The sequence below is a fragment of the Cynocephalus volans genome, chromosome 3 (genome assembly GCF_027409185.1).
Source record: "Cynocephalus volans isolate mCynVol1 chromosome 3, mCynVol1.pri, whole genome shotgun sequence".
Taxonomy (NCBI): Eukaryota; Metazoa; Chordata; class Mammalia; order Dermoptera; family Cynocephalidae; genus Cynocephalus; species Cynocephalus volans.
Window position 1 is genome coordinate 9,372,294 of NC_084462.1, and position 26,614 is coordinate 9,398,907.

The 26,614-nt window shown below is 39.8% G+C and overlaps 1 protein-coding gene across 1 annotated transcript in view; it reads left to right on the forward strand.

Moving 5' to 3' along the window:
• Positions 1-26,614, forward strand: part of LOC134372396 (killer cell immunoglobulin-like receptor 3DL1) — a 72,953-nt gene that overhangs the window by 41,325 nt on the left and 5,014 nt on the right. Inside the window, 6 exon segments of the mRNA XM_063089914.1 lie at positions 7,637-7,702; positions 7,940-7,975; positions 16,529-16,810; positions 18,655-18,960; positions 20,312-20,611; positions 21,184-21,234. Coding sequence (XP_062945984.1) covers positions 7,637-7,702; positions 7,940-7,975; positions 16,529-16,810; positions 18,655-18,960; positions 20,312-20,611; positions 21,184-21,234 — 1,041 coding nt within the window.

Here is a 26,614-nt window from a genome sequence, read left to right on the forward strand (position 1 = left end):
AGAAAAAACTGCTCTGAGCATTTCGGGCTGCAGCGGCTTTAAGGCTCCAGTTGCTGAGCGCATGGAGAAGGAACCGGCAGAAGCCACAGCTGTGCCCTTCAGATGGAGTTACTTAGAGGCAGCAGGCAAGAAGAGAGCCTTGGTGGCCCCCAGGACAGCAAGACCACTAATAGGGTTCCCATGGACCCACACAGGAGCAAGGAGGCAGAACAGCTCTAAAAGGGGAGCCATTCAGAGGTCAGTGAGTCATCGCAAGGGACTGGTGCAGGGCCTGTCCCATGGGAAGTGTTTGGAGCATGGGCAGCAGGGTAGATGGGCCAACATGGAGAACACTGGGACACAGCAAGGACTGCCAATCCACCCCCCAATCAGCACAGGACCACTCAGAGAAGACTGGTTGGGAATGCAGAATTGCATGGGGTGCAGTTTGATGAAAAAATTCAGGCCCAGATCAGAGTTTCCACGAAACCCAGGTGCACCAAGTATCTGGAGAGCCAGAAGTACCTATAAGGTCAACCATTAAACCCTGAGCTGCACAAAAAGCCTTTCCTAGGGAAAAAGCATAAAGCAGCAATTTAGCTCAACCACACAGCTCAAGTACTGGTTCCCACAGGAAGTTCCCCCATTTTAGAAGTAAGTAAATGACAAAAAATTATTTCTGGCCCAGGCACAGCACCAGTGCCTTGGCATCTGCCAGGAGACATGAGGTATGGAGCTGGGGGCCGGACCCCCAACCACAACCACTCATACCACCAGTGTCTTGGGGCCTGCCTGGGAACCCGAGGCAGGGGGAAAGCGGACCAGACCCCCCCTCCCACAATCAGGCACACAGCACCAGTGCCTCTGGGCCCACCCATTGTCCCAAGGCATGTAGAAGGGGACTGGACCCTCTCCCATAACAAGGCACTCTGTGGCAGTGCCTTGGGGCCCTCCCAGGGACTCGAGGTATGGAGCCAGAAACTGTACCCCCTGCCCACAACTAGGCACACTGCCAGCACCAAGGAGCATGCCAAAAACATCACCTCCATGTGGGTGGCCCAACACAGCCACCACCATAACCATGGCTGCCATGAAAGCAGCTAGATGCCACAACTACCACACAGATGGTCCACCAACCACTGGAGTTCATTGACACAAGGAGACTCACCCGCAGAGATAAAGAAGAGATGTCTCTCTCCACAAAGCCCATTTCAGAGTGACAGTAGAAGCATCTGCTCTATGGTAATATTAGGGGACCTGACCACACCTCTCAGCATTGGACAGATCATCTAGACAACAAATCAACAGAATAACCATTATTCTTTCAGAAGGAGAGAAGAAATCTGGGATAATTAGAGGGGGGAGGGGGAGTAAAAGGGGGATAGGGAGAGATTGGACAAGAGGCATAAAGAATAATTACGATTTGTAACAATATATATGCTAGTAATATTGATTTGATCAACATATCTCAATGTTGAACCCCAAAAATATGTATAATCAATTTCAATTCAAAAAAAGTTTTTTAAAAAAACCAACAAACACTGAAGACAAACAATAAAAGGGAAAGAAAGAAACAAAAGGTATTTAAAACAATCATACAAAAAGAAATTAAATGCCAAAAGTACCAACCCTAAATGCAAACAAATTAAATTCCCCATTCAAAAGACTGGTCAAATGGATTTTTAAAAACTAGACACAACTATATGCTGCCTACGAGAAACCCACCTCACCTGTAAAGACATGCACAGACTTACAGTCAAGGAATGGAAAGAGATGGGTCATGCAAATGGAAACCAAAAATGATATATTCTTATGTCAGATAAAATAGACTTTAACTAAAACTTTTAAAAAGCCACAAATAAGGGCATTATGTACTGACAAAGGGATCTATCCACCAAGAAGACACAGCAATCATAAATATATATGCACCCAATATCAGAGCACCCAGATATGTAAAGCAAACACTATTAGACCCAAGGAGAGAGAAAGACCCCAATACAATAATAGTTGGGGAATAGAATACCCCTCTCTCAACATTGGAAACATCATCTAGGCAAAAAATCAAAAGAGAAACACAGGATTTAAACTACGATTTAGACAGTTTGGACTGGGAAGACACTTAGAATTCGTTCAGTACAACAACTATTTCAAGAATATTGATTCCTTCTCACCAGCCCATGGAACATTCTCCAATATAGATCACATGTTAGGTCACAAATTAAGTCCCAACAAATTTTTTTAATTGAATTCATTTCAAATATCTTCTCAGACCACAATGGATTAAAACTAGAAATCATTAACCAAAACTTTGGAAACCATACAAATACATGGAAATTAAACAACAGGCTCCTAAACAAGCTAAGAGTCAAAGGAGAAATTTAAAGATTTCTTCAAACTAATGATAATAAAGACACATCATATCAAAACCTATGGGATTCTGAAACATCAACACTAAGAGGAAGTTTATTGCAGTAAATTCTTGCATCAAAAGAATAGACATACTTTAAGCTAACCACTTAATGTTAACCTCAAATAACCAGAAATCAAGAACAATGCAATCCCAAAATTAGTAGATGGAAAAAAATAATTAAGATCAGACCATAACTAAATGAAAAAGAGACCCAAAACATGATACAAAAGATCAATGAAACAAATATTGGTTTTTTTAAGAAGATAAGCAAAACAGACACACCATTAGCCAGACGAACTAAAAAAGGAAGAGAGAAAACACAAATCATATATGAAAAAGGATAAATCACAATTGATACCACAGAAATACAAAGAATCATTTGAGACTATTAAGGACAATTATATGCCAACCAATTTGAAAACATGGAGAAAATGGATAAATTTCTGGGCACATACAAACTATCAAAACTGAACCAGGAAGAAATAGAAAACCTGAACAGACCAATAAAGAGCAATGATATTGAAGCAGTAATTAGAAGTCTCCCAAAAAGAAAACCTCAGGACCAGATGTCTTCACAGCTGAACTCTACCAAACTTTTAAGGAGAAAATAGTGCCAATTCTTTTCAAATTATCCCCCAAAAATTGAAACAGAAGCCATTCTCCCAAACTCATTCTATGAGGACAGCATCACCCTGCTACCAAAACCAGACAAAGATAGAACAAAAAAAGAAAACTACAGGCCAATATGTTTGATGGACATAGACACAAAAATCCTCAACAAAATGGTAGCAAACAGAATACAGCAGCACATTAAAAAGATTACACACCATGATCAAGTGGTATTCATCTCAGGGATGCAAGGATGATTCAAAATAAGCAAATTGATAAATATGATACACCACATCAACAAAATCAAGGACAAAAGCCATATGACCATCTCAACAGATGCAGAAAAAGCATTTGACAAAATTCAACATCCTGTCATGATAAAGACTCCTAAGAAATTAGGTATAGAGGAAAGGAGTCACAACATAATAAAAGCCATATATGACAAACACACTGCCAGTATTGTCCCAAATGAGGAAAAACTGAAAGATTTTCCTTTAGGAACAGGAACAAGACAAGGATGCCCACTCCTACCACTCCTATTTAACACATTATTGGAAGTACTTGCCAGAGCAATCAGGCAAGAAAAAGAAATAAAGGACATCCAAATTGGAAAAGATAAAATAAATTTGTCCCTGTTTGCAGATAAAATGATCCCATATATACAAAACGCTAAAGACTCTTCCAAAAAACTCTTAGGTCTGATAAACCAATTCAGTAAAGTTGCAGGATACAAAATCTGTATACAAAAATCAGTACTAATATTGTACTCCAACTATAAACTAGCAGAAAAAGAAATGAAAAAAGCAAGCCCATTTACAATAGTCACCAAGAAAAATAAAATACCAAGAAATACATTTAACCAAGGAGGTGAAAAGTCTCTACAAGGAACACTACAAGTCACTACTGAAAGAAATTAAAGAGGACACCAAAATATGGGAAGACATTCCATGTTCATGGATTGCAAGAATTAACTTGAAAATGCCCATACTACCCAAAGTGATCTACAGATTCAATGCAATTCCTATCACATTCTTCACAGAAATAGAAAAAACATCCTAACATTCATGTGGAACAACAGAAGACCCTGAAGAGCCAAAGCAATCCTGAGCAAAAATAAAAATAATAATTAACCTGGAGGCATTACACTACCTGACTTTGAATTGTACTACAAAGCTATACTAACCAAAAAAGCATAAAAATAGACACACAGACCAATGGAACAGAATAGAGAACACAGGAATCTATCCACATACTTACAGTCAACTGATATTTGGCAAAAGTACCAAGAACATACATTGGAGAAATGATGGCTTCTTCAATAAACGGTGTTGGGAAAACTGGGAATCTATACATAAAAGAATGAAACTAGACAGTACTTCTCACCATATACCAAAATCAACTCAAAATGAGTTAAAGACTTAAATATACGACCTCAAACTATAAGACTCCTAAAAGAAAACACAGCTAAACACTTCAGGATGAAGAGCTGAGCAAAGACTTTGTGCATAAGACCTCAAAAGCACAGGTAACAAAAGAAAATAATAAACAAATGGGATCATATCAAACTATAAGGCTTCTGCACAGCAAAAGAAACAATCAGCAGAGTGAAAAGGCAACCTACAGAATGGGGAAAAAACATTTGCAAATTATACATCCGACAAGGGATTAAGATCCAGAATATACGAGGAACTCAAACAACTTAATAATGAAAAAACAATCTGATTAAATAATAGGCAAAGGAGCTGAATAGACATTTCCCAAAGGAAGATATATAAATGGCCAACAGGTACATGAAAAAATGCTCAACATAACTAATCATCAGAAAAATGCAAATCAAAACTACATTGACATATCATCTCATCCCAGACCATGAATAATGAGGATACGGAAGAAGGGGAACACTTCTACACTGTTGGTGGGACTGTAAATTAATATAACCATCATGGAAAACAGCATGAAGTTTTCTCAAACAAGTACAGATAGAACTACCATAAGATCCAGCAATCCCACTTCTGGGTATATACCCAATGAATGGAAATTATCATGTCTCGGGGATACCTGCACTCCCATGTTTACTGCAGCTCTATTTGTAGTAGCCAAGATACGGAACCAACCTAAATGTCCATTGATGGATGATGGGATAAGAAAAAGATGGTATACATACACATGCAATACAGCTCTGCCATGAAAAAAAAAGGAATGAAATTCTGCCATTCACAGCAACATGGATGAGCTTGGAGAAAATTATGTTAAGTGAAATAAGCTAGGCGCAGAAAGAGAAATATTGCTTGTCCTCACTCATAAGTAGGAGCTAAGAAAGTTGATCTTATGGATGTAGAAAGTAGAACAGTGGTTACCAAAAATTGGGATGGATATGGAGGAGGGTGGATAGTGAGTGGTTTGTTAACAGATACAAAATTACAGCTAGATAGGAGAAATAAGATCTAGTGTTCAACAGCACTGTAGGGCTAATAAAATTATCAATAATTTTTCATCTATTTTCAGTTAGCTAGCAGAGAGGATTTTAAAGAAATGACAAGTGTTCCAGGTAATAAAAAAGATCACTGGTTTCCAGGGTTTCTGGCAGAGAGAAGGAGGGAGGTATTATATAAATAGGTGGAGTACAGAGGATTTTTAGAGCAGTGAAACTATGCTGTATGATATTTTAATGGTGAGTAAATGACTATGCATTTGGTGAGACCCATAGAACTGTATAACACAAAAAAGGAACCCTAATGTAATCTTTATTTAATAATATGTCAATATTGACTCACAAATCTAGCAAACGTACCATGTTAATGTAAGATGCTAATAATAGGAGAAACTTTATATGTGTGTAGAAGTGGCATACAAACTGTCTATATTTTCTACTCCGTTTTATTGGAAACCTAAAACCAATGTAAAACTAAAGTCCATTACTTATAAAAAGTCAACATGCATTTGTCATAGCAATATAATGAGATAAAAAAGTAAAATGCCAAGTTTATATTCTTAAAATTTTGAAACTATATATGTGTGTACATAGATGTCTGTATATAAAAACACAACACAACCACATATATAACTTTTTTAAACTACAAGTTTTACAAATAGATGTAAATGTTATACAACTATTTTAATTTATAACAAAAACATTTTTACAAATTTTAAAATGGTGGAGATCAAATGAAGAACAGAATTTTGGCAGAACACATGGATAGATTTGGTTATTTGGTTACTGCAGTGTTCTGGTTTTAAGTTGGAAAATGCTATTCGGGTTTTTTTTCTTGAGATGTTCTGGGAGGGGTTTTCCGACATTCACAATTGGCTATTTGAGTGTGGATTTCCTATACCATTATGTTAATAGATATTTTTGTATAGTTTAAAATGATAAAGATAGAGACAGAGAGAAGTTGCATTCTTGGTTCCTGACACAAATTCCAGACAAAACTACAAGATCTAAAATTTACATGTGTTTTTTGCTAATATTGTGAAATTCTATTACTCTGATTAAATAACTGCATACTCTTTCTACTGCGAAATTAAATAATTTTCAACTGATATTGGCTCAGTACTAGAAATAACTGTGGGAAATCATTATGATTTATATGTTACAATTGTTATTACAATATTAATAATCTGTACTATATATGCTGCATATTACACATGAAGAAGACCACAAAGCTCAGATAAAAACAACAAAATATACCAACAGCATTTAATATGAGAACAGAATCTGATCATTCTGAATATGAAGGATTGTGTCCGAGATGTGTTTCAAGTCTGAGCATTGTAAAAGATGTGAAGGGACAGGTCTAGTCTGAGCAATTTCCATTAAGACATATTCCTCCCTCAGCTGGGCTCCCTTCCCTGCTGTATGTGCACAATTACTATATTGTCCAGCAGTCCATTACTGGGTACATACCCAAGGGAATTAAGATGGCTATGTTGTAGAGAAGTCTGCACGCTTATGTCTATTGCAGCATTATTCAAAATACCCAAGATATGGAAACAACCTAATTGTTCATCAACAGATGAATGAATTTTTTTAATATGGTATATACACTCAATGGAATATTATTCAGCCTTAAAAAAAAAATCTGTCATTCACAACAACTTCGATGAATGTAGAGGGCATTGTGTTAAGTGAAATGAGCCAGGCACAGGAGACAGATACTGTACGATCTCTCTTTTAGAATCTAGAAGAAGTTGAACTCGTAGAAACAGAGTACAATCGTGCTCACCAAAGGCTGGGGGTGGCAGATGGCGGTAAACAGAAAAAGGGGAGATGTTGGTCAAAAGGCACGAAGTTGCAGTTAGACAGGAGAAATATGTTTAAGTGTTCTCTTGCACAGTATAGTTAATAAGAATATATTGTATGATTGAAAATAGCTTTAAAAATGAGATTTTCAATGTTCTCACCACAAAAATAAGATCAATACTTGAGATGATATACATGCTAATCACCTTGATTTGATCATTCTACAGTGTATATATATATACATCACATTGTACCACATAAATATATACAATTATTGTCGATTAAAAATAAAACATAACTTAAAAAATAAAAGAGCCTACCTGCGTCATTGTGGTCAACCTGTCAACTAAATGAGCTGTGCCGCCTCACGGCATCCTGTGCACTTTTCTATTTTGCAGGGTCGCTGCCTCCTGTCAGCAGAAGCAACACCATGTCTTCTGTGTTCCTCAGCCTGGCGTGTCTTGGTGAGTCCCGGAGGGCAATAAAGGGAGAGAACACGACAGTGGAGATATTGGTCTGGGAGGCTGGGTCTCCCCACAGCAGAGAGCCCTGCTTCCCTGGAGCGGGTGGGCATTGATGTCTGACTTTATATTTACCCAGCATAGGCCTGGCTGCGGTGACTTACAGCCCAGGCAGGGGCAGGACGTGGAGGCCAGGTTTTGTGTGCAGATGGATTGTCCATCGTGGGTCTTTCTTTCCAGGATTCTTCTTGGACCAGAAGTTTTGGGCACAAGTGGGTGAGTCCTTTCCCCAAATTTTGGGTTGCCATCCCCTCCAAAGAAGATGACTTTCTTGCAACAGGATGGCAGGCGACACAGGAGTTTGGGCTGATGGGTCAACTATTAGAAGACTTACGAATCTCTTGCGTACTAGGAAGTGGGGGTCCTGAGAAACCTGGCCCCCAATTCTGTCCCAGAGACACTCCCCAGCCACTCTCCCCTGGGCTGAGCCAAGCTCTGGGGGCATTTGGAGGAAACTGTGGTGCTCAAAGCTGGAGTGTCAGGGAGGAAACTGGTGTCATCTGCAGAGTAAGAGAAGAAAGCAGAGCTATGAAAACAACCCTCTGAGAAAAAGACAGTAACTCAAGCTCTCCAGCATATCCGTGAAAGTGGGAGCTGCAAAGTGTGGCTGCTAGAGTTCTATCAGAAGAGGTGGGACAACTGCCTGTTAGGACCCTCTGAAATGCCATAATTTTCTCATGCAAGCTCTATTGTTTAATGTGCTTCTCGCACTAGCTGACATTATTTTGCACCCATAGATTTTTTATTTAACATTTATTTGTAATGTACATATTTTTAAGATTCCTTCAACACATGCATATACTGTATATTGATTCATTTAAAATAGATAGCTTAGCTTTGTACCCCTTAATACACCACTTCCCCTTCCACTGGACCCTCCTCTACCCCTCCCCTCCTGGCTTCTAGTAACCATTGTTCCACGCTCCACTTCTGTGAGGACCTTTTTTTTTTTTAGATTACACGTATGAGTGAGCTCATGCAGTTATTTGTCTTTCCGTGCCTGGCTTACTTCATTTAGCATAATGGTTTCTAGTTTCATCTATGTTGCTGCAAATAACAAGATTTCTATTTTTATATAGCTGAATAGCATTCCATTGTGGATATACACCCCAGGGGGTTTTTTGTTCATTCATCTGGTGATTGGCATTTAGGTTGATTCTACCTTTGGCTATTATGAATACTGTCACAATAAACATGAGAGTGCAGGCGTCTCTCTGATGTATCGATTTCATTTTCTCTTGGTATATACCCAGTAGTGAGATTGCTGGACCATAACGTAGTTCAATTTTTAGTTCTCTGAGGAACCTACATGCTGTTTTCCACAATGGTTGTACCAATTCACATTTCCACCAACCATGCAGCAGGGTTCCGTTTTCTCTGCATTCTCACCAGCATTTATTTTTTGTCTTTTTGATAATAGCCACTCTAACTGGAGTAAGATGATATCTCATTGTCGTTTTAATTTGCATTTCCCTGATGATTAGTGATGTTGAGCATTTTTTCATGTGCCTGTTGGTCCTTTGTTTGTCTTTTTTTAAGAAAAGTATACTCAACTCCTTTCCCTCTTTTTAAATTGGGTTATTTGGTTTTTTGCTGTTGAGTTGTTTGAGTTCCTTATGTAAGCCCCTTGTCTGATGTGTAGTTTGCAAACATTTTCTCCCATTCTATAGGTTGTATCTCCACTTTATTGATTGTGTTCTGTGCTGTGCAGAAGCTTTTTAGTTTGATGTAGTCCCTTTTGTATATTTTTGCTTTAGTTGCCTTTGCCTTTGAAGTCATTTTCAAAAACGTGCTGCCTACTCCTATTTCGTGTCCTGTTTCCCATCTGTTTTCCTCCAGTCGTTTCATAGTTTCAGGTATTAAGATAGGATCTTTAATTCATTTTGAGTTGGGTTTTGTGTATGGTGAGAGATAGGGGTCTAGTTTCAATTTTCTGCAAGTGGATATCCAGTTTTCACAGCACCATTTATCAAAGAAGCTGTTCTTTCCTCAGTGTATATTTTTGAAAACTTGGTCAAAAAATCAGTTGGGTGTCAATGTGTGGGTTTATTTTTCAGCTCTCTATTCTGTTCCATTGGTCAATTTTTCTGTTTTTATGCCAGTACCATGCTATTTTGTTTACTATTGCTTTAGAGTATACTTTGAAGTCAGGTAGTACGATGCCTTCGATTTTATTCTTTTTATTTAAACTAACTTTGACCATATGGGGTCTTTTGTGGTCCCATACAAATTTTGAGATTGCTTTTTACAATTTCTGTGAAGAATATTATTGGTATTTTAAGAGGGATTGCATTGTGTCTGTAGATTGCTCTGAGTAATATGAACATCTTGATTATTTTAATTCTTCCAATGCATGAATAGGGGATGTCTGTCCATTTATTTCTGTATTCTTCAGTTTCATTCACCAATGTTTTATAGTTTTTGTTGAAAAGGTCTTTCATCTTTTAGTTAATTTTACTTTTAGATACTCTATTTTTTTGGTAGCTATTGTAAATAGTATTACATTCTTCATTTTGTTTTTGGATATTTCACTAATGGTTTATAGGAACACTATTGATTTTTTGTTTGTTGATTTTGTATCCTGCCACTTTACTGAACTCATTTATCAGTTCTAGTAATTTTTTGATGGAGTCTTTAGGGTTTTCTACGTATAGGACCATGTCATCTCCAAACAGGAATAGCTTGACTTCCTCCTTTCCAATTTGGATGCTCTTTATTGCTTTCTCTTGCCTTATTGTGCTGACTTGAACTTCCAGTACTATTTTGAGTAAGAGTGGGGAAAGTGGGTATCCTTGTCTTGTTCCAGATCGTAGAGAAAAAACCTTCAATTTTTCTGATTCATTATATTAGCTGTGGGTTCATTGTATATGGCCTTTATTGTATGGAGGTACATTCGTTCTATACCTAATTTTTTAATGTTTTTTTATCATAAAGGGGTGTTTGATTTTATCAAATACTTTTTCTGCATCTATTGAAATGACCATGTTATTTTCCTTTATTCTATAGATGTGGTGTATCACATTTATTGATGTGCGTATGTTCAACCATTCTTGCATCCCATCTTTTAACATGTTGTCAGACTCTGATCGCTAGGTTTTCTTTGAGGATTTTCATATCTGTGTTCAGTAGGGCTATTGGTCTGTAGTTTTTTTTTCTTTCTTGTATCTTTTTCCAGCTTTGGTGTGAGGGTGATGGTGGCCTCATAGATTGAATTTGGAAGTATTCCCTCAGCTTCAGTTTCTTGGAACAGTTTAAGAAGAATTGATGTTAGTTCTTCTTAAATGTGTTATAGAATTTGGCAGTAAAACTACCTGGCCTTGTGTTTTCTATGTTGGGAGACGTTTTTTTACTGTTTTTATCTCACTACCCATTACTGGTCTGTTTAGATTTTCTAATTCTTCATAATTCAACCTTGGTAAGTTGTATGTGTCCAGGAATTTACCCACCCTTTTAAGTTTTCCAGTTTGTTAACATATAGTTGTCTGTAATAGTCTCTTACGATTCTGTGTATTTTTGTGATACCCCTTTAATGTCTCCTTATTCATTTCTGGTTTTATTTTTTTGAGTATTCTTTCTTTTTTTTTCATTAGTCTAGATGAAGATTTATTGATTTTATCTTTAAAAAATTCTTACGTTTTATCAATGTTTATATTGGTTTTTTAATCTCTAATTTATTTATATATGCTCTGATCTTTATTATATTTCTCTTCCTCTACTAATTTTGAGTTTGTTTTGGTTTTGTTTTTCTATTTCCTTAAATTGTAAGATTATGTTGCTTATTTGAAGTCATTCTTCTTTTTGATATAGGCATTTATTGCTATAAACTTCCCTCTTGGAACTGCTTTTGATCTATCCCATAATTTCTGCTGTGCTGTGTTTTCATTTTCATTTGTCTCCAGGAATTTATTCATATCTTTTTTGATTTCTTCTTTGACCCATTCATTGTTTAGGAGCGTGGTATTTAATTTCCATGTATTTGTACAGTTCTAGTGTCCCTTTTCTTCATGGTTTCTAGTTTTATTCTATTGTGGACTAGCAAGATAGTTGATATAATTTCACTTTTTAAATTTGTTGAGACTTGGTTTGTGACCTAACATATGGTCTATTCTAGAGAATGTTTCATATACTACTGAGAAAAATGTGTATTCTGCAGTTGTTGGATGAAATGTTCTACAAGTCTTTGTTAGATCTAATTAGTCTAGAGTGGAACTTAACTCTGATGTTTCTTTGTTACTTTTCTGTCTGGATGACCTGTTCTTTGATGAAGGAGCTTTATATATCTGGGTGCTCTGGAGCTGGATGAATAAATACTGAGAATTGTTATATCCTCCTGTTGAATTGGTCCCTTCATCACTATATGATAACTTTCTGTATCTTTTTTTTTTTACTTCCCTTGGTGTGAAGTCTATTATTTCTATCTGATGTAAATATAGTTACTCCTGTTCTTTTTTTGTTACACTTATATGAAATATCTTTTTCCATCTCTTCACTTTTGGTCAACATATGTCCTTATAGGTGAAGTGAGCTTCTTGTAGGCAGCATATTGTCAGTCTTGTTTTATAATCCATTCAACCACTCTTTGTCTTTCAATTGGGGGATTTAATTCATTTACATTTAGAGTTATTATTGACGAGTTTTTGTATTATTGTAAGTTCTTGTTACTGCCTTTTTTTTACTTTGTTTCTGGCTGTTTTATGGATGTTTTTTTCCTTTTTGCAGGTCTTACTGTCTTTCTTTGTGATTAAGTAGTTTTCTCTAGTGGTATATTTTGATTTCTCACTATTTATTTTTAGTATGCTCATTATAGGTTTTTGTGTTATAATTACCATGACACAACAAAAAATGTTATAGTTATAACAGATTGTTTTAGACTAATAACTTTGCTTTGATCACTAAGAAAATGGAAAATATCTAGCCAGCTCTACATTTTGACATCATTCACACACACACACACACACACACACACACACTTCTTGACATTTTGTTGTTTTGAATTATGTCTTTTAATGCTGTTGAGTTTGTTATTATCTGGTTGAATTTGTCCTTTAGTTTTCATAGTAAGGATATAAGAGGTTTATTCACTGCCCTTACAACATTTGTGTATTCTGAGAATGTCTGTGTATTTCCATTACCAGTGAGTTTTTTAGCTTCCAATATTTCTTGTTACACTTGAGCATCACCTTCTTTCAGCCTGAAGTGATCCCTTTAGCATTTCTTGTAAGGCAGGTGTAGTGTTGATGAATTTTCTTAGCTTTTGTTCATCTGGGAAAGACCTTATTTCTCCTTTGTATTGAAGGATAGTCTTGCTAGACACAGAATTCTTGGTTGACAGTTTTTTTTCTTCAATTCTTTGAATATACCACGGCACTCTCTCCTAACCTATATAGGGTTTCTACTAAGAAATTTGCTGAGAGCCTTATTGGGGTTCCATTGAATGTTATGTGTTTCTTTTCTCTTACTGTCTTCAGTATTCTTTCTTTGCCTTTAGTTTTTGATAATTTGATTATGATGTACTTGGGGTATTCTTTGTCCTGAATTTGATGTGTGACTTCTGAGTTTTCTGTACCTGAATGCTGTCATTTTTCTTCATACATGGGAAATTTGTGGCCATTACTTCCTTAAATATGCATTCTAAGTCTCCTCTTTTTTCATCTTCTTCTAGTACACCAATTTGGAGCAGGTTATTTTGCTTGAGGAAGTCCCATACTTGCTGCAATTCTGTTTCATTTATTCTTATTCTTTTTTCCTGTTGCTCTTCTGATTGAATAATTTCATATATTCTGCCTTTGAGCTTATTGATTCTTTTCTTTGTTTGATCAAGTCTGCTGTTGGAGATTTCTGTCAAGATTAGATAATGTATTCTTTATTTCCAAACTTTCTGTTTTTTTAATTCATTCTATTTCTTTTTCTAAGTTTCTTGTTCTGCTCCTAGATTGTTATCCTAATACAATTTAATCTTTCATCTGTACTTTCTTGTGACTCCCTGAACATCTTTCAGAGGATTATTCTGAATTCTCTGTCAGACATTTCATAAATCTGCTATTCTTCTGGGTCCATTGCTGTCACTTTGCAGTGCCAGCCTGTAAGAGCTGAAGCGTGGCTTCAGACCAGGAAAGCCATAGGAGCAGAGTTGCCCACGGACTTGTGTACCCAACCTCCACATCAGCATGCAGAGGACATTGAACATGGAATCAAGGTACCTGATTCACAAGCTTTAAGATTTAATGCTTGCCCTGCTGGGTCTTGGACTCGTCTGGGACATGTTACACCTTTCTTTTGGCATATTTCTCCCTTTTGGAATGGGAATATATACCCTATGTTTGTCCCACCATTGTATATTGGAAATAGATCATTTGTATTGATTTCACAGATGGGACTTTGAACTTTGGTCTCTTGAGTTGAAACAAGTTAAGACTTTGGGGATAAAGTGAATCCATTTGCATGTGAAAAGGACATGAATTTGGGGAGGCCAGGGAAGGAATGTAGTGGACTGAATTACATCTTCCCAAAACTCCCTGAAGCTTGAATTGTGTCCCCCAAGTTTTATGTATTAAAACCTTAACCGCCACTGTGACTAAGATGGTGGGAAATCCTATTTTGGTCATTGAAAGGTGGAGCCTTGAAGAGGTGATTGGATTGTAGGGTCATGCAGGAGTGAATGGATTAAAAATGGTGGTCAAGGGCATGGTTCTGAGGGCTTTAAAAGAAGAGGAGAGTCTGTCTCTATTCCTGCTCTCTCTGTTTCCATCATCTTGCAATGTGAGACCCATGGGTCACTGTTACCACCACCAGATGGACTTTGGAGTTCCCAGCCTCAGAAACTGTAAGCAACAAATTTTGTTTTTCTTTATAAATCACCCAGTTCAGTGTGCTTTGTGATAAGCAACAAAATGGACTATAACAATAAAGTATTCATTTCCAAAATTTCTTTTTTTAATTAATTCGTTTTCTTTTTCTAAGCTTCTTGTTCTGCTCCTAGATTGTTATCCTAATACAATTTAATCTTTCATCTGTATTTTCTTGTGACTCCCTGAACATCTTTCAGAGGGTTATTCTGAATTCTCTGTAAGACATTTCATAAATCTGCTATTCTTCTGGGTCCTTTGCTGTCACTTTGTTGGTTTCCTCTGGTGGTGTCATATTTCTCTGTCCTTTCTCGACCTTTATGTCTTTATGTTGATGCCTGTACATCTGAAGAGACAGCTACCTCTTCCACATTTTATATGGGCCCTTTGGTGCCATTAGATCTTTACTGCTCAATATCTGAAGTTCATCTCTGTTGACCTCTGATTTTGTTTTGTTTTGTTTTGTGTTATGCTGTGGTAAATTAATAACCACTACCAACACTGAAGCACTGCTCTGCAATTAATCTACTGTACTGTGGTTAATTCTGAGATTGGGGGAAATGTTCTGCAGGGACCAGAACTTGGATGCTGTACCAAGCTAAATTGTTGGCTTACTGTTCTTTCACGGATGGGGGAAAACTTATTATGCTGATGGATTTTTTTTTTTTTTTTTTTTTGTTATTGTGAACGGTAAGTGGATCGCAACTCTTGGCTCGGGGTCGTCCACACCATGCTCAGACAGTGAGCGCACCGGCCATCCCTATATAGGATCTGAACCCACGGCCAGAGCGCCACTGTGCCCCCAGCGCAGCACTCTCCCGAGTGAGCCACGGGGTCGGCCTGTGCTGATGGATTTTAATTGTCAGCATTTTAGTCATTTCTGGGTCATGTGGGGTCCCTATAGATGCAACTGAGCTATGTGAATATTCTGACCCAGTACTTACTCTTTCCTGCAAACTGTGCCCCCTGCACTTCTATCTCACTGATCAGTCTCTACTCTGTGGCACCCTGCTGACTGAAAGGCAGATCAGCTGCTTATGCTGTTCCCCAATGCATGCCTGCTGGATCAGCCCTCCCTCTCCATCACTGCCAACATTTCCTGTAGGACAGGCCCTGCGTGAGTCCCTTGCAAAGACTCACTGGCCTTTGGGTGAATTCTTCCTCCCATCATCTGCAGCCCCTTTCTTTTATGTGTGTGTCAGAAAAGCTTGCAAGCAGCTTTGCTCACCTGGCAAATGGGAAGTAATGCACTCTAAAATGGGTTTTTTGTCTGTTTGTTTGTGTGTTTTTGCGAGCAGTCACAGCATCTTTCTCCATTGCAGCCTTTAAAAAGCTTCATGCAAAGGGTGTTGTGGTGGTTTTGCTGTCTCCAGGTAGCCGCTCCATGTGGTGTTCCATGCTGGCCCAATGAATAACTGGAGCTGGGACTGATAGGGATGGTCCCTCCTCCTGCTTGCTTAGGTTTTTCATGCCTTCATGGACTCAGCAGGTCTCACTGCCTCTTGCCCCAAGTTCTAGTGATTGCAGGATGGAAGTTTTTGTGTTTCAATAGTTCTGAGCTGATATATTGATAGGGAAAGCAATGCCAGGATCATCTATTTTGCCATCTTGGTGACATCACTCTCCTGCACATACGTCTTGCCCTCTATTCTCTGTCCACTTTGTATTGCTTTACGTAATTAATTTTGCATCATCAAAATCTAGTAAGAGTCCCTTATTCAGTACTTGCCCAAAATTTTGAGCTGACATTTGTCATAGGAAGAACTGCCGTGTCTATTTGGTAGGAGGTGCCTTCTGTAGGCCTGGGCACCCTCATTATGGAAATGAGCCTTAAAACATTGAAAGGAGGAAAAGCCTCCAAGCACAGGGAGGGAGGGGACTGCTCCCATTTTTCTCTCTAAGACTGTGCCTCCTTCTATTCCAGGTGGTCACACCAAGCCCTCCCTGTCTGCCTGGCCAAGCTCTGTGGTTCCTCGAGGAAGCCATGTGGTTATTCAGTGTGACTCTAGTCTTCAGTTTCACAGATTTAGGCTGTATAAAGAAGATGGGGGTCACATCCCTGGGCTCCAGGACAGAACATTCCGGAAAAACTTTCTCATAGACCCTGTGACCCCAGCACATGGGGGAACCTACAGATGTTATCTTCATACTCGCTACTCTTATTCGTTGTTAGCACTGAGTGATCCTCTGGTAATCACGGTCACAGGTAAGAGAGCTCATATCTAAAGTGGCTATTCATTGTCACAAACTTTCTAATTCCAGAGTTTTCTGACAGGACTATGAGTCAGGGTCCAATAAGAATAGTAAGTACTGCTCCATTGCTTTAGATAAAAGAGGAGTCAGTGTAGGGAATTGGGTACTACAGTAGTGAGAATAATAATTCCCCGATGTTGTCCACATTCTAATCACTGGAGCCCATGAACGTTGATGTCATATGGAAAAGGGGAAAGTAGGATTTAGATGGAGACTGGCTGTTAATCACTTAACCCTGAAATGAGAAAACTGCCTTGATCGTCCAGATGAGCTTGCTGGAATCACAAAGATCTTTCAAAGGGAAAAGGGGAAGCAGGAGAGTGAGGGTCATAGTAATACAGCAAGAGAGAGACTCCACCAGCCATTTCTGGCTTTGAAAATGGACGAGGGTCCCTGTACCAAGGAATGCAGGTGGCCTGTAGAGGCTGGAAAAGGAAAATAAATGGACCCACCCCTAGAGCTTCCAGAAGGAATGCAGCTCTACAGACACCTTAATTTATACCAGTGAGACGTATTTCAGAATTCTGACCTCCGGAATTGTAAGATAAAAAAAAAAAAAAATGTGTTCTTTTAAGAACCAAGTTTGCAGGAATTTGTTACAGCAGCAGCAGGAAACCAATAAAGGTACTTTGGTCAAGGACAAATTAAGAAGCCAAACAAAAGAAAGTAAAGAAACCTAGAGAACAATAGGGGCAAAGTGCTGATGCCATCACCGCTGAGGGAAATCTATGCTCTTAGAGTCAGACTTGCACGCTGGGACCATGGAGAAGGCCCAGGTATGGCAGGAGACCCTCCCTCCAGGAACAGATTGGGTGGACATGGAAAAGTACTGTGTTACCTGCCTTACTGACTAATTCTTATCTCCGGCCAGGGATTCCACTTTGTCCGTAAAAGCATGAGCTGGCTGATAAGAGAGCCTGGAGTTGCAGCCTGTAGTGGTTCCTCTTCCACCCCCACCATAGAAAGCAGGAAAGATATCTGTGGGAGACAGATACAGCAGCCAAGCTGCCAAGGACCAGCCCAGGGGGAATGGAGTCTGGTGCTTCTAGAGACAGAGAAACAGAGAAAAGGAAAGCAGAGAGACAACTGGGGGACCTAGACAGAGGGGGACGTAGACACAGAAAAGGACATGGAGACAGAGAGATGAAAGAGAGAGACAGACACGGGGGGAGGGGAGGGGGAGGGGAGGGGGAGGGGAGGGGGAGGGGGAGGGGAGGGGAGGGGGAGGGGAGGGGGAGGGGAGGGGAGGAGAGGGGGAGGGGAGGGGAGGGGAGGGGGAGGGGGACACCGTCCACTGTTCTAGTCCGTTTCTGTTGTTTATACCAGAAATACCTGAAACTGGGTAATTTGTAAAGAAACAATATTTATTGCTTACAGTTTCAGAGGTTGGGAAGCCCAAAGTCCAGGAAATCATCTGGTGAGGACTTTCTTTGGTGGTGACTTTAGTGAAGAATGGTATCAGCTTGTGAGATAGGCAGAAGCAAGAAAGAGCTAACCTCCCACTGGCTTCCCTCTTCAAGCCCTCAGAAGTATGCCCATGACCACCATTAAACCACGAATGGATTAATCCACTTACCAGAGTGTGATCTTCACAATCAATCATCTCTTCAAGGATCCACCTTTCGATTCCCATCATAGGATTTCCCAGCCTCTCAACACTGTCACAGTGGGATTTTAGAGTCAGTCATCTTTGGGGGGACATCCAACCCACAAGAGGAACCCTCACATATTTCAGTTCCCATGGAATGGGGTGAGGAAGGGTGACTCCTTCTAAACTTGCGACCTCTTTGTTCCTAGGAGTCTACAGAAAACCTTCTCTCTTGGCCCAGCTGGGTACCCTGGTGAAATCAGGAGGGAACTTGACCCTGCAATGCTTCTCAGAGATGGTATTTGAGAAGTTCATTCTGGTTCAGCGCAGATCAGGGGCAACTGAGAACACGTTGCACCTTGCTGGGGAGCTCCATCATGGGAGTTCCCAAGCCAACATCTCCATGAATCCTGTGACACCTGCTCATGCAGGGACCTACAGATGTTATGGCTCTGTCAGTCACTCCCCCTATGAGTGGTCAGCCCCCAGTGACCCCCTGGACATTGTGATCACAGGTGAGAGTACCCAAACCTGCCCTTCATTCTCTTCGGGATACAGGCTGGATGTTCTAGGACGTGGAAGCCCCAGGTCATGGTGAGGAAGATGAATGTGGGGATCCAGACTTGGTTAGAGCTACACCAACAGAGGCAAAGAAAGAGGAGGAACAAGTACAGACCACTTGTTATAACATAAAGGACAGATACAGGGGCAGAGACAGAGGAGTCCCATGAGATGCAGAGCAAAGGGTGAGGCACAGACAGATGTACACGTGGCAGAGGGAGAGTGTGCCCTTCCACCCTGGTCTTTGTTCAGAGACCGGCGACAGTTTAGAAGTTTGCTTGCCATTTTGCCTCCATACTCTCTTCACCACCAGGAGGACCCAAAGACACACCACATATCTGACCTAAGTTGGGCCCTGTGGCCTCAGCCCATGTGGCACCCACAGATGCCGTGTTTATTCTGACAGCTCTCCCTCCCATGTGGTTGAGTCATAATTTGTCCCAGAATATCATGGTTCCAGGTAAAGCAGCCAAACACCAGCCCCATATGCTGTGTGTTTTCTACGTCCCCAAACTGGTTTCTCAACCCGTGTTCCAAAGTAACCCCAGGTGTTATAGGATTACTGAAGACAAAAGCCCACAGACAAAATCAGAGATCAGACAAGGTCAATGAAATACAAATGGAATCGCAGGCACAGACACAGAGAGAGACAGACAGACAGAATGAGCCCGAAGAAGGGAATTGAGAAAGAGAGAGACTCAGAGAAACATAAAGAGAAAGAAAGAGAATTTAAAGAAAATGGGGATAAAGAAGTAGAGAGGATGCAGAGAAAAGCCCTAAAAGTCAAAGTCCCTAATGAGGGACACAAAGATATAGGAAGATAGAGATGTGGATGGATGGCCAAGATTCCAAAAGAGAACTAGAGAGTCAGAGAAGCAGAGAAAGACATAGAGATAGAGGGAGGTAGGTAGATGATAGATAGATAGAGATTAAGCAGATAAGAGAGAGACGGACACACAGAAAGATAGGGACAAGACAGAGACTGAGAGACTCGGGATGAAAGAATAAGAAAGACAGACAGATCGACCAATCCAAGAAGCAAAGAGAGTAAAAAAAATACAAAATAAAAAAATAAATAAAAGAAACCTGGGCAGGGAAAAGACCTAAAGGGACAAAGAGCAAGAGATGGAGAAAGTACACAGAAGAAGAAAACTAGACACGGGTGGGGCAGGGGGAGAGAGAGAAATGGTGAGGGAGAGAGAGAGAGCTCTAAGTCAAGGGAGCAGGAAGAACAAATTCTCAGGTCAGGAGTGAAGGACACTGAGGTAAGGAAGAGTCTTCCAACTAAACAGCCTCTTCTTGCAGGTCTATACGAGAAGCCTTCTCTCTCCGCCCAACCAGGACCCATGGTTATGTCAGGAGAGAATGTGACCTTGTCCTGTGGCTCTAAGAGCTCCTTTGACATGTACCATCTATCCAGGGATGGGGAGGCCCCTGAAAGCAGGCGCCCTGCAGTATGGAGCCAAAATGGTATATTCCAGGCTGACTTCCCTCTGGGCCCCGTGACCACAACTCACCGTGGGACCTATAGATGCTACGGGTCTTTCAGTGGCTCTCCCCATCAGTGGTCAGCCTCAAGTGACCCAACGCACCTTTCTGTCACAGGTGAGGAGCCCTGAACCTGTTCTGTGTCTTGTGACTCAGTCTAAATCCTAAAGCCATATCTCAGGAACATTCTGCTGATGAAGGAAAGAAGCCTAGAGAAATAGAGAGAGGAGAAGAGAGTATGGGAGGAGATATCAAAATATACAGGATGGTAGACCGGGCACTTCTAAAACGCTCCTTCATATTTTTCATGGAGGTCCCCACAGGGGAGTCTATGAGAGGCAGAGTCAGGACTCTGCCCAGAGGAGGGGAGACTGGGCTCATGTCGGGGAATCAGACGTTGTGTCAGCCCCTCACCATTCTCCATTTCCCAGAAGCCCCTCCTGACCTCTCACCGTAGAGAGATTTCATCACCAGCATCTTCATCACCCGAACTCCCATTTCCTCTTCATACCTTGAAGTCTCAGGAGGGGAGTCATCTCCTCCAAGGGTTGTCGGGAAGGAGATCCCAGGATCACAGGGCTCAGTGTTAGATGACAGAGTGTTGGCCACAGATCAACCTCAAAGGCACTTCAGTAGGGTGGAAGACAGGCAGCCTCACTTCCCCACCTCTCTCCCGTCCTGTGTTCTAGGAAACTCTTCAAGCAGTTGCCCTTCACCCACAGAGTCGAGCTCCAAAAATGGTGAGTGAAGGATCTCTCTTATCTCTGCTTGTGAAAACCTGGGGAGACAGGAGCCTTGGATTTCAGTGTTAGTTCAGCCACCCCCGAGCACTGTGATTTGGGACTTGTCTTTCCTCTCTGATCCACTCTCTGATCCTTGATGCTACAACAGCTCATGGGATTTGGGGTCAGCATGGGGCCCAGTAGGGACACTTAATCTCTAATTTTCTGCAGCAAAGACCTCCTCCAAGCAGGAAGGATGAGAGTCACCCTGACAGCCTTCCCAGCAAAAATGTGGTCTTCATTCTATCCCTAATACTGATGCAGGAGAGATCGTGGGAGCTTGAGCGAGGGCAGGGAAAAAAGCAACTGGTGGGGAGTTCTTCTTAAAAATTCCATCTGCCAGAGAATGAGCTCTTGTCTGTCAAGACGCAACCCTGGTGCAGGCAGAAAAGCAATAGCCCTGCAGTAAGAGAGGACTGAGTTCTGCCACACTTACGACCCTTTCCTTAATTTATTCATTCAGGCGCTGTTCAATATGCTGGATATGCTGTGTGTATTTTTTCCTTATTCCTGCTCTAACAGATTTCCCCAAGCTCAGTAAATTAAAACAGCTACTTGTTAAGATTATCTTACAGTTCTGCAGTCAGAAGTCTGAAATGGGCCTCACTGGGCTTAAATCAAGGTGGCAGCAAGGCTGCATTCCTTCTGAAGGTTCCGGGAGAGAATCCACTTCCTTCCTTTTTCCAGCTTCTAGAGGAGCTCATGTTTCTGTGCTCATGTGCAAACAGCAATGGTTGGTCCATTGTTTCTAACATTGCATCACTCTGACCCTGTTTCCTTCTTATTATCTCTTCCTCACTCGTCTCCTGGCCCCCTCCTTCTCTCTTAAGAACTCCTGTGATTACATTGGACCCACCAGATAATCCAGGGTAATCTCTCCTATTTTTAAAGCCAACAGATTACCAACCTTAATTTCCTCTGCAACTTTAATTTCTCCTTGCCATGTAATATAACATAATCACACATTATGGGGTTTAGGATGTGGACATGCCTTGTGGTGGGCATTCTTCTTCCAACCACAAATAGTGAACAGGATAAATCTGGCCTCTGCTCTTGAGAAGCTGATATCACCGTACTATTAAATAGGAGAGCAGAAAGTTTGTCCACCAATGGATGAATGAATGAATAATTAATTATGAAGCAGTTATACATGAAATTTTAAATACAGGTAACTGATAGGTAATGCTTAATGGACAATTTAAAGTGAGTGGTAGAAAATCTCCCACTGATCAGTCAATATTTAAGCCGTGACCTTAATGACAAAATGGATTTGACCCTTGGAAGATTGGCAAAACAATATCCCAGACAGAGCTATAAGCCATGAAGCTACTAAAGTGAGAATAATCTTACTTTCAAGAAAATGTCTATGCCTGAAACGTTGTGAATGAGACGGAGAGACGTGTGAGATAACTGTAGAGAGATGGAGAGGACCCACAATATATGAGGATTACATAAGAACAGGGAATTCATGTTTTATGTTAACTGCTATTGGAATTCATCTCTGGAATCCATATATGATTAATAATGACTGACGTGAAAGTATAGGATTCTCAGGCACGGATCTGTGAGCCAGGAGACCACGGAGAGACAGTTGCATTCTCCTGGTAAAAATGGCGGTGACTTAGACACTAATGAATGAAGTAGATAGATACACATTCGCAAGGTAGAACCATTTCGAGAGAAGTCCTGGTGGATCTGACTTCTTTTTTTTTTTTTTTTTTTAAGAGGTCAGAATTTTTATTTTTTTATTTTTTTATTTTTTTTAAGTTTTATTTTGTCGATATACACTGTGGTTGATTATTGTTGCCCCTCACCAAAACCTCCCTCCCTCCTCCCTCCCCCCGCCCCCCCCAACAATGTCCTTTCTGTTTCCTTGTCGTATCAACTTCAAGTAATTGTGGTTGTTATATCTTCTTCCCCCCACCCGGTTTTGTGTGTGTGTGTGTGTGTGTGTGTGTGTGTGTGTGTGTGTGTGTGTGTGTGTGTGTGAATTTATATATTAATTTTTAGCTCCCACCAATAAGTGAGAACATGTGGTATTTCTCTTTCTGTGCCTGACTTGTTTCACTTAATATAATTCTCTCGAGGTCCATCCATGTTGTTGCAAATGGCAGTATTTCATTCGTTTTTATAGCTGAGTAGTATTCCATTGTGTAGATGTACCACATTTTCCGTATCCACTCATCTGATGATGGGCATTTGGGCTGGTTCCAACTCTTGGCTATTGTAAAGAGTGCTGCGATGAACATTGGGGAACAGGTATACCTTCGACTTGATGATTTCCATTCCTCTGGGTATATTCCCAACAGTGGGATGGCTGGGTCGTATGGTAGATCTATTTGCAATTGTTTAAGGAACCTCCATACCATTTTCCATAGAGGCTGCACCATTTTGCAGTCCCACCAACAATGTATGAGAGTTCCTTTTTCTCCGCAGCCTCGCCAGCATTTATCGTTCATAGTCTTTTGGATTTTAGCCATCCTAACTGGGGTTAGATGGTATCTCAATGTGGTTTTGATTTGCATTTCCCGGATGCTGAGTGATGTTGAGCATTTTTTCATATGTCTGTTGGCCATTTGGATATCTTCCTTAGAGAAATGCCTACTTAGCTCTTTTGCCCATTTTTTAATTGGGTTGCTTGTTTTCTTCTTGTAAAGTTGTTTGAGTTCCTTATATATTCTGGATATTAATCCTTTGTCAGATGTATATTTTGCAAATATTTTCTCCCACTCTGTTGGTTGTCTTTTAACTCTTTTAATTGTTTCTTTTGCTGTGCAGAAGCTTTTTAGTTTGATATAATCCCATTTGTTTATTTTTCCTTTGGTTGCCCGTGCTTTTGGGGTCGTATTCATGAAGTCTGTGCCCAGTCCTATTTCCTGAAGTGTTTCCCCTATGTTTTCTTTAAGAAGTTTTATTGTCTCAGGGTGTATATTTAAATCCTTAATCCATTTTGAGTTGATTTTAGTATATGGTGAGAGGTATGGATCTAGTTTCATTCTCCTGCATAACGATATCCAGTTATCCCAGCACCACTTGCTGAAGAGGCAGTCCCTTCCCCAGTGAATAGGCTTGGTGCCTTTGTCAAAGATCAGATGGCAGTAAGTGTGAGGGTTGATTTCTGGATTCTCTATTCTATTCCATTGGTCAGTGTGTCTGTTTTTATGCCAGTACCATACTGTTTTGGTTATTATAGCTTTGTAGTATAGCTTAAAGTCAGGTAGTGTTATGCCTCCAGCTTTATTTTTTTTGCTGAGCATTGCTTTGGCTATTCGTGGTCTCTTATTGTTCCATATAAATGTCTGAATAGTTTTTTCCATTTCTGAGAAAAATGTCTTTGGAATTTTGATGGGGATTGCATTGAATTTGTATATCACTTTGGGTAGTATGGACATTTTCACTATGTTGATTCTTCCAATCCAAGAGCATGGGATATCTTTCCATCTTCTTGTATCCTCTCTAATTTCTCTCAGCAGTGGTTTGTAGTTCTCATTATAGAGATTTTTCACCTCCTTGGTTAACTCAATTCCTAAGTATTTTATTTTTTTGGTGGCTATTGTAAATGGGCAGGCTTTCTTGATTTCTCCTTCTGCATGTTCACTATTGGAGAAAAGAAATGCTACTGATTTTTGTGTGTTGATTTTGTATCCTGCTACTGTGCTGAAATCATTTATCAATTCCAACAGTTTTTTTGTAGAGGTTTTAGGCTGTTCGATATATAGGATCATGTCATCTGCAAACAGGGACAGTTTGACTTCATCTTTTCCAATCTGGATGCCCTTTATTTCCTTCTCTTCTCTGATTGCTCTGGCTAGTACTTCCAACACTATGTTGAATAGGAGTGGTGAGAGTGGGCATCCTTGTCTAGTGCCTGTTCTAAAAGGAAAAGCTTTCAGCTTTTCCCCATTCAGGATGATATTGGCAGTGGGTTTGGCATATATGGCTTTAATTATGTTGAGATACTTTCCCTCTATACCTAACTTATAGAGGGTCTTTGTCATGAATGAGTGCTGAACTTTATCAAATGCTTTTTCAGCATCTATAGAGATGATCATATGGTCCTTGTGTTTGAGTTTATTAATATGGTGTATCACATTTATTGATTTGCGTATGTTGAACCAACCTTGCATCCCTGGGATGAATCCCACTTGATCGTGATGAATAATTTTTCGTATGTGTTGCTGTATTCTGTTTGCTAGTATTTTAGTGAGGATTTTTGCATCTATATTCATCAAGGATATCGGCCTGTAGTTTTCTTTTTTGGTTATATCTTTACCTGGTTTTGGTATCAGGATGATGTTTGCATCATAGAATGAGTTTGGGAGATTTGCGTCCGTTTCAATCTTTTGGAATAGTTTGTAAAGAATCGGTGTCAATTCCTCTTTGAATGTTTGGTAAAATTCTGCTGTGAATCCATCTGGTCCTGGGCTTTTCTTTGTTGGGAGCCTTCTGATAACAGCTTCAATCTCCTTTATTGTTATTGGTCTGTTCAAATTTTCTACGTCTTCACGGTTCAGTTTTGGGAGCTTGTGTGTGTCCAGAAATTTATCCATTTCCTCCAGATTTTCAAATTTGTTGGCGTATAGTTGTTTATAGTAGTCTCGAATGATTCCTTGTATTTCAGATGAATCAGTTGTAATATCGCCTTTTTCATTTCTAATTTTTGTTATTTGAGTCTTCTCTCTTCTTTTTTTTGTTAGCCATGCTAATGGTTTGTCAATTTTATTTATCTTTTCAAAAAACCAACTTTTTGATTCGTTGATCTTTTGAATTGTTTTTTGGTTTTCAATTTCATTCAGTTCTGCTCTGATCTTAATGATTTCTTTCTGTCTGCTAACTTTAGGTTTGGATTGTTCTTGTTTTTCTAGTTCTTTAAGGTGAAGTGTTAGGTTGTTCACTTGCCATCTTTCCATTCTTCTGAAGTGAGCATTTAATGCAATAAATTTCCCCTTAATACTGCTTTTGCAGAATCCCACAGGTTTTGGTATGATGTATCATTGTTTTCATTAGTTTCAATAAATTTTTTGATTTCCTGCTTGATTTCTTCTTGGACCCATACGTCATTAATTAGAATGCTGTTTAATTTCCATTTGTTTGTATAGTTTCCAGAGTTTCGTTTGTTATTAATTTCTAGTTTTACTCCATTGTGGTCTGAGAAAATACATGGGATAATTCCAATTTTTTTGAATTTATTGAGACTTGATTTGTGACCTAATATGTGATCTATCCTGGAGAATGATCCATGTGCTGATGAGAAGAATGAATATTGGGAGGTTGTTGGATGGAATGTTCTGTAGATAGATATCTGCCAATTCCAATTGGTCTAGAGTCTTGTTTAGAT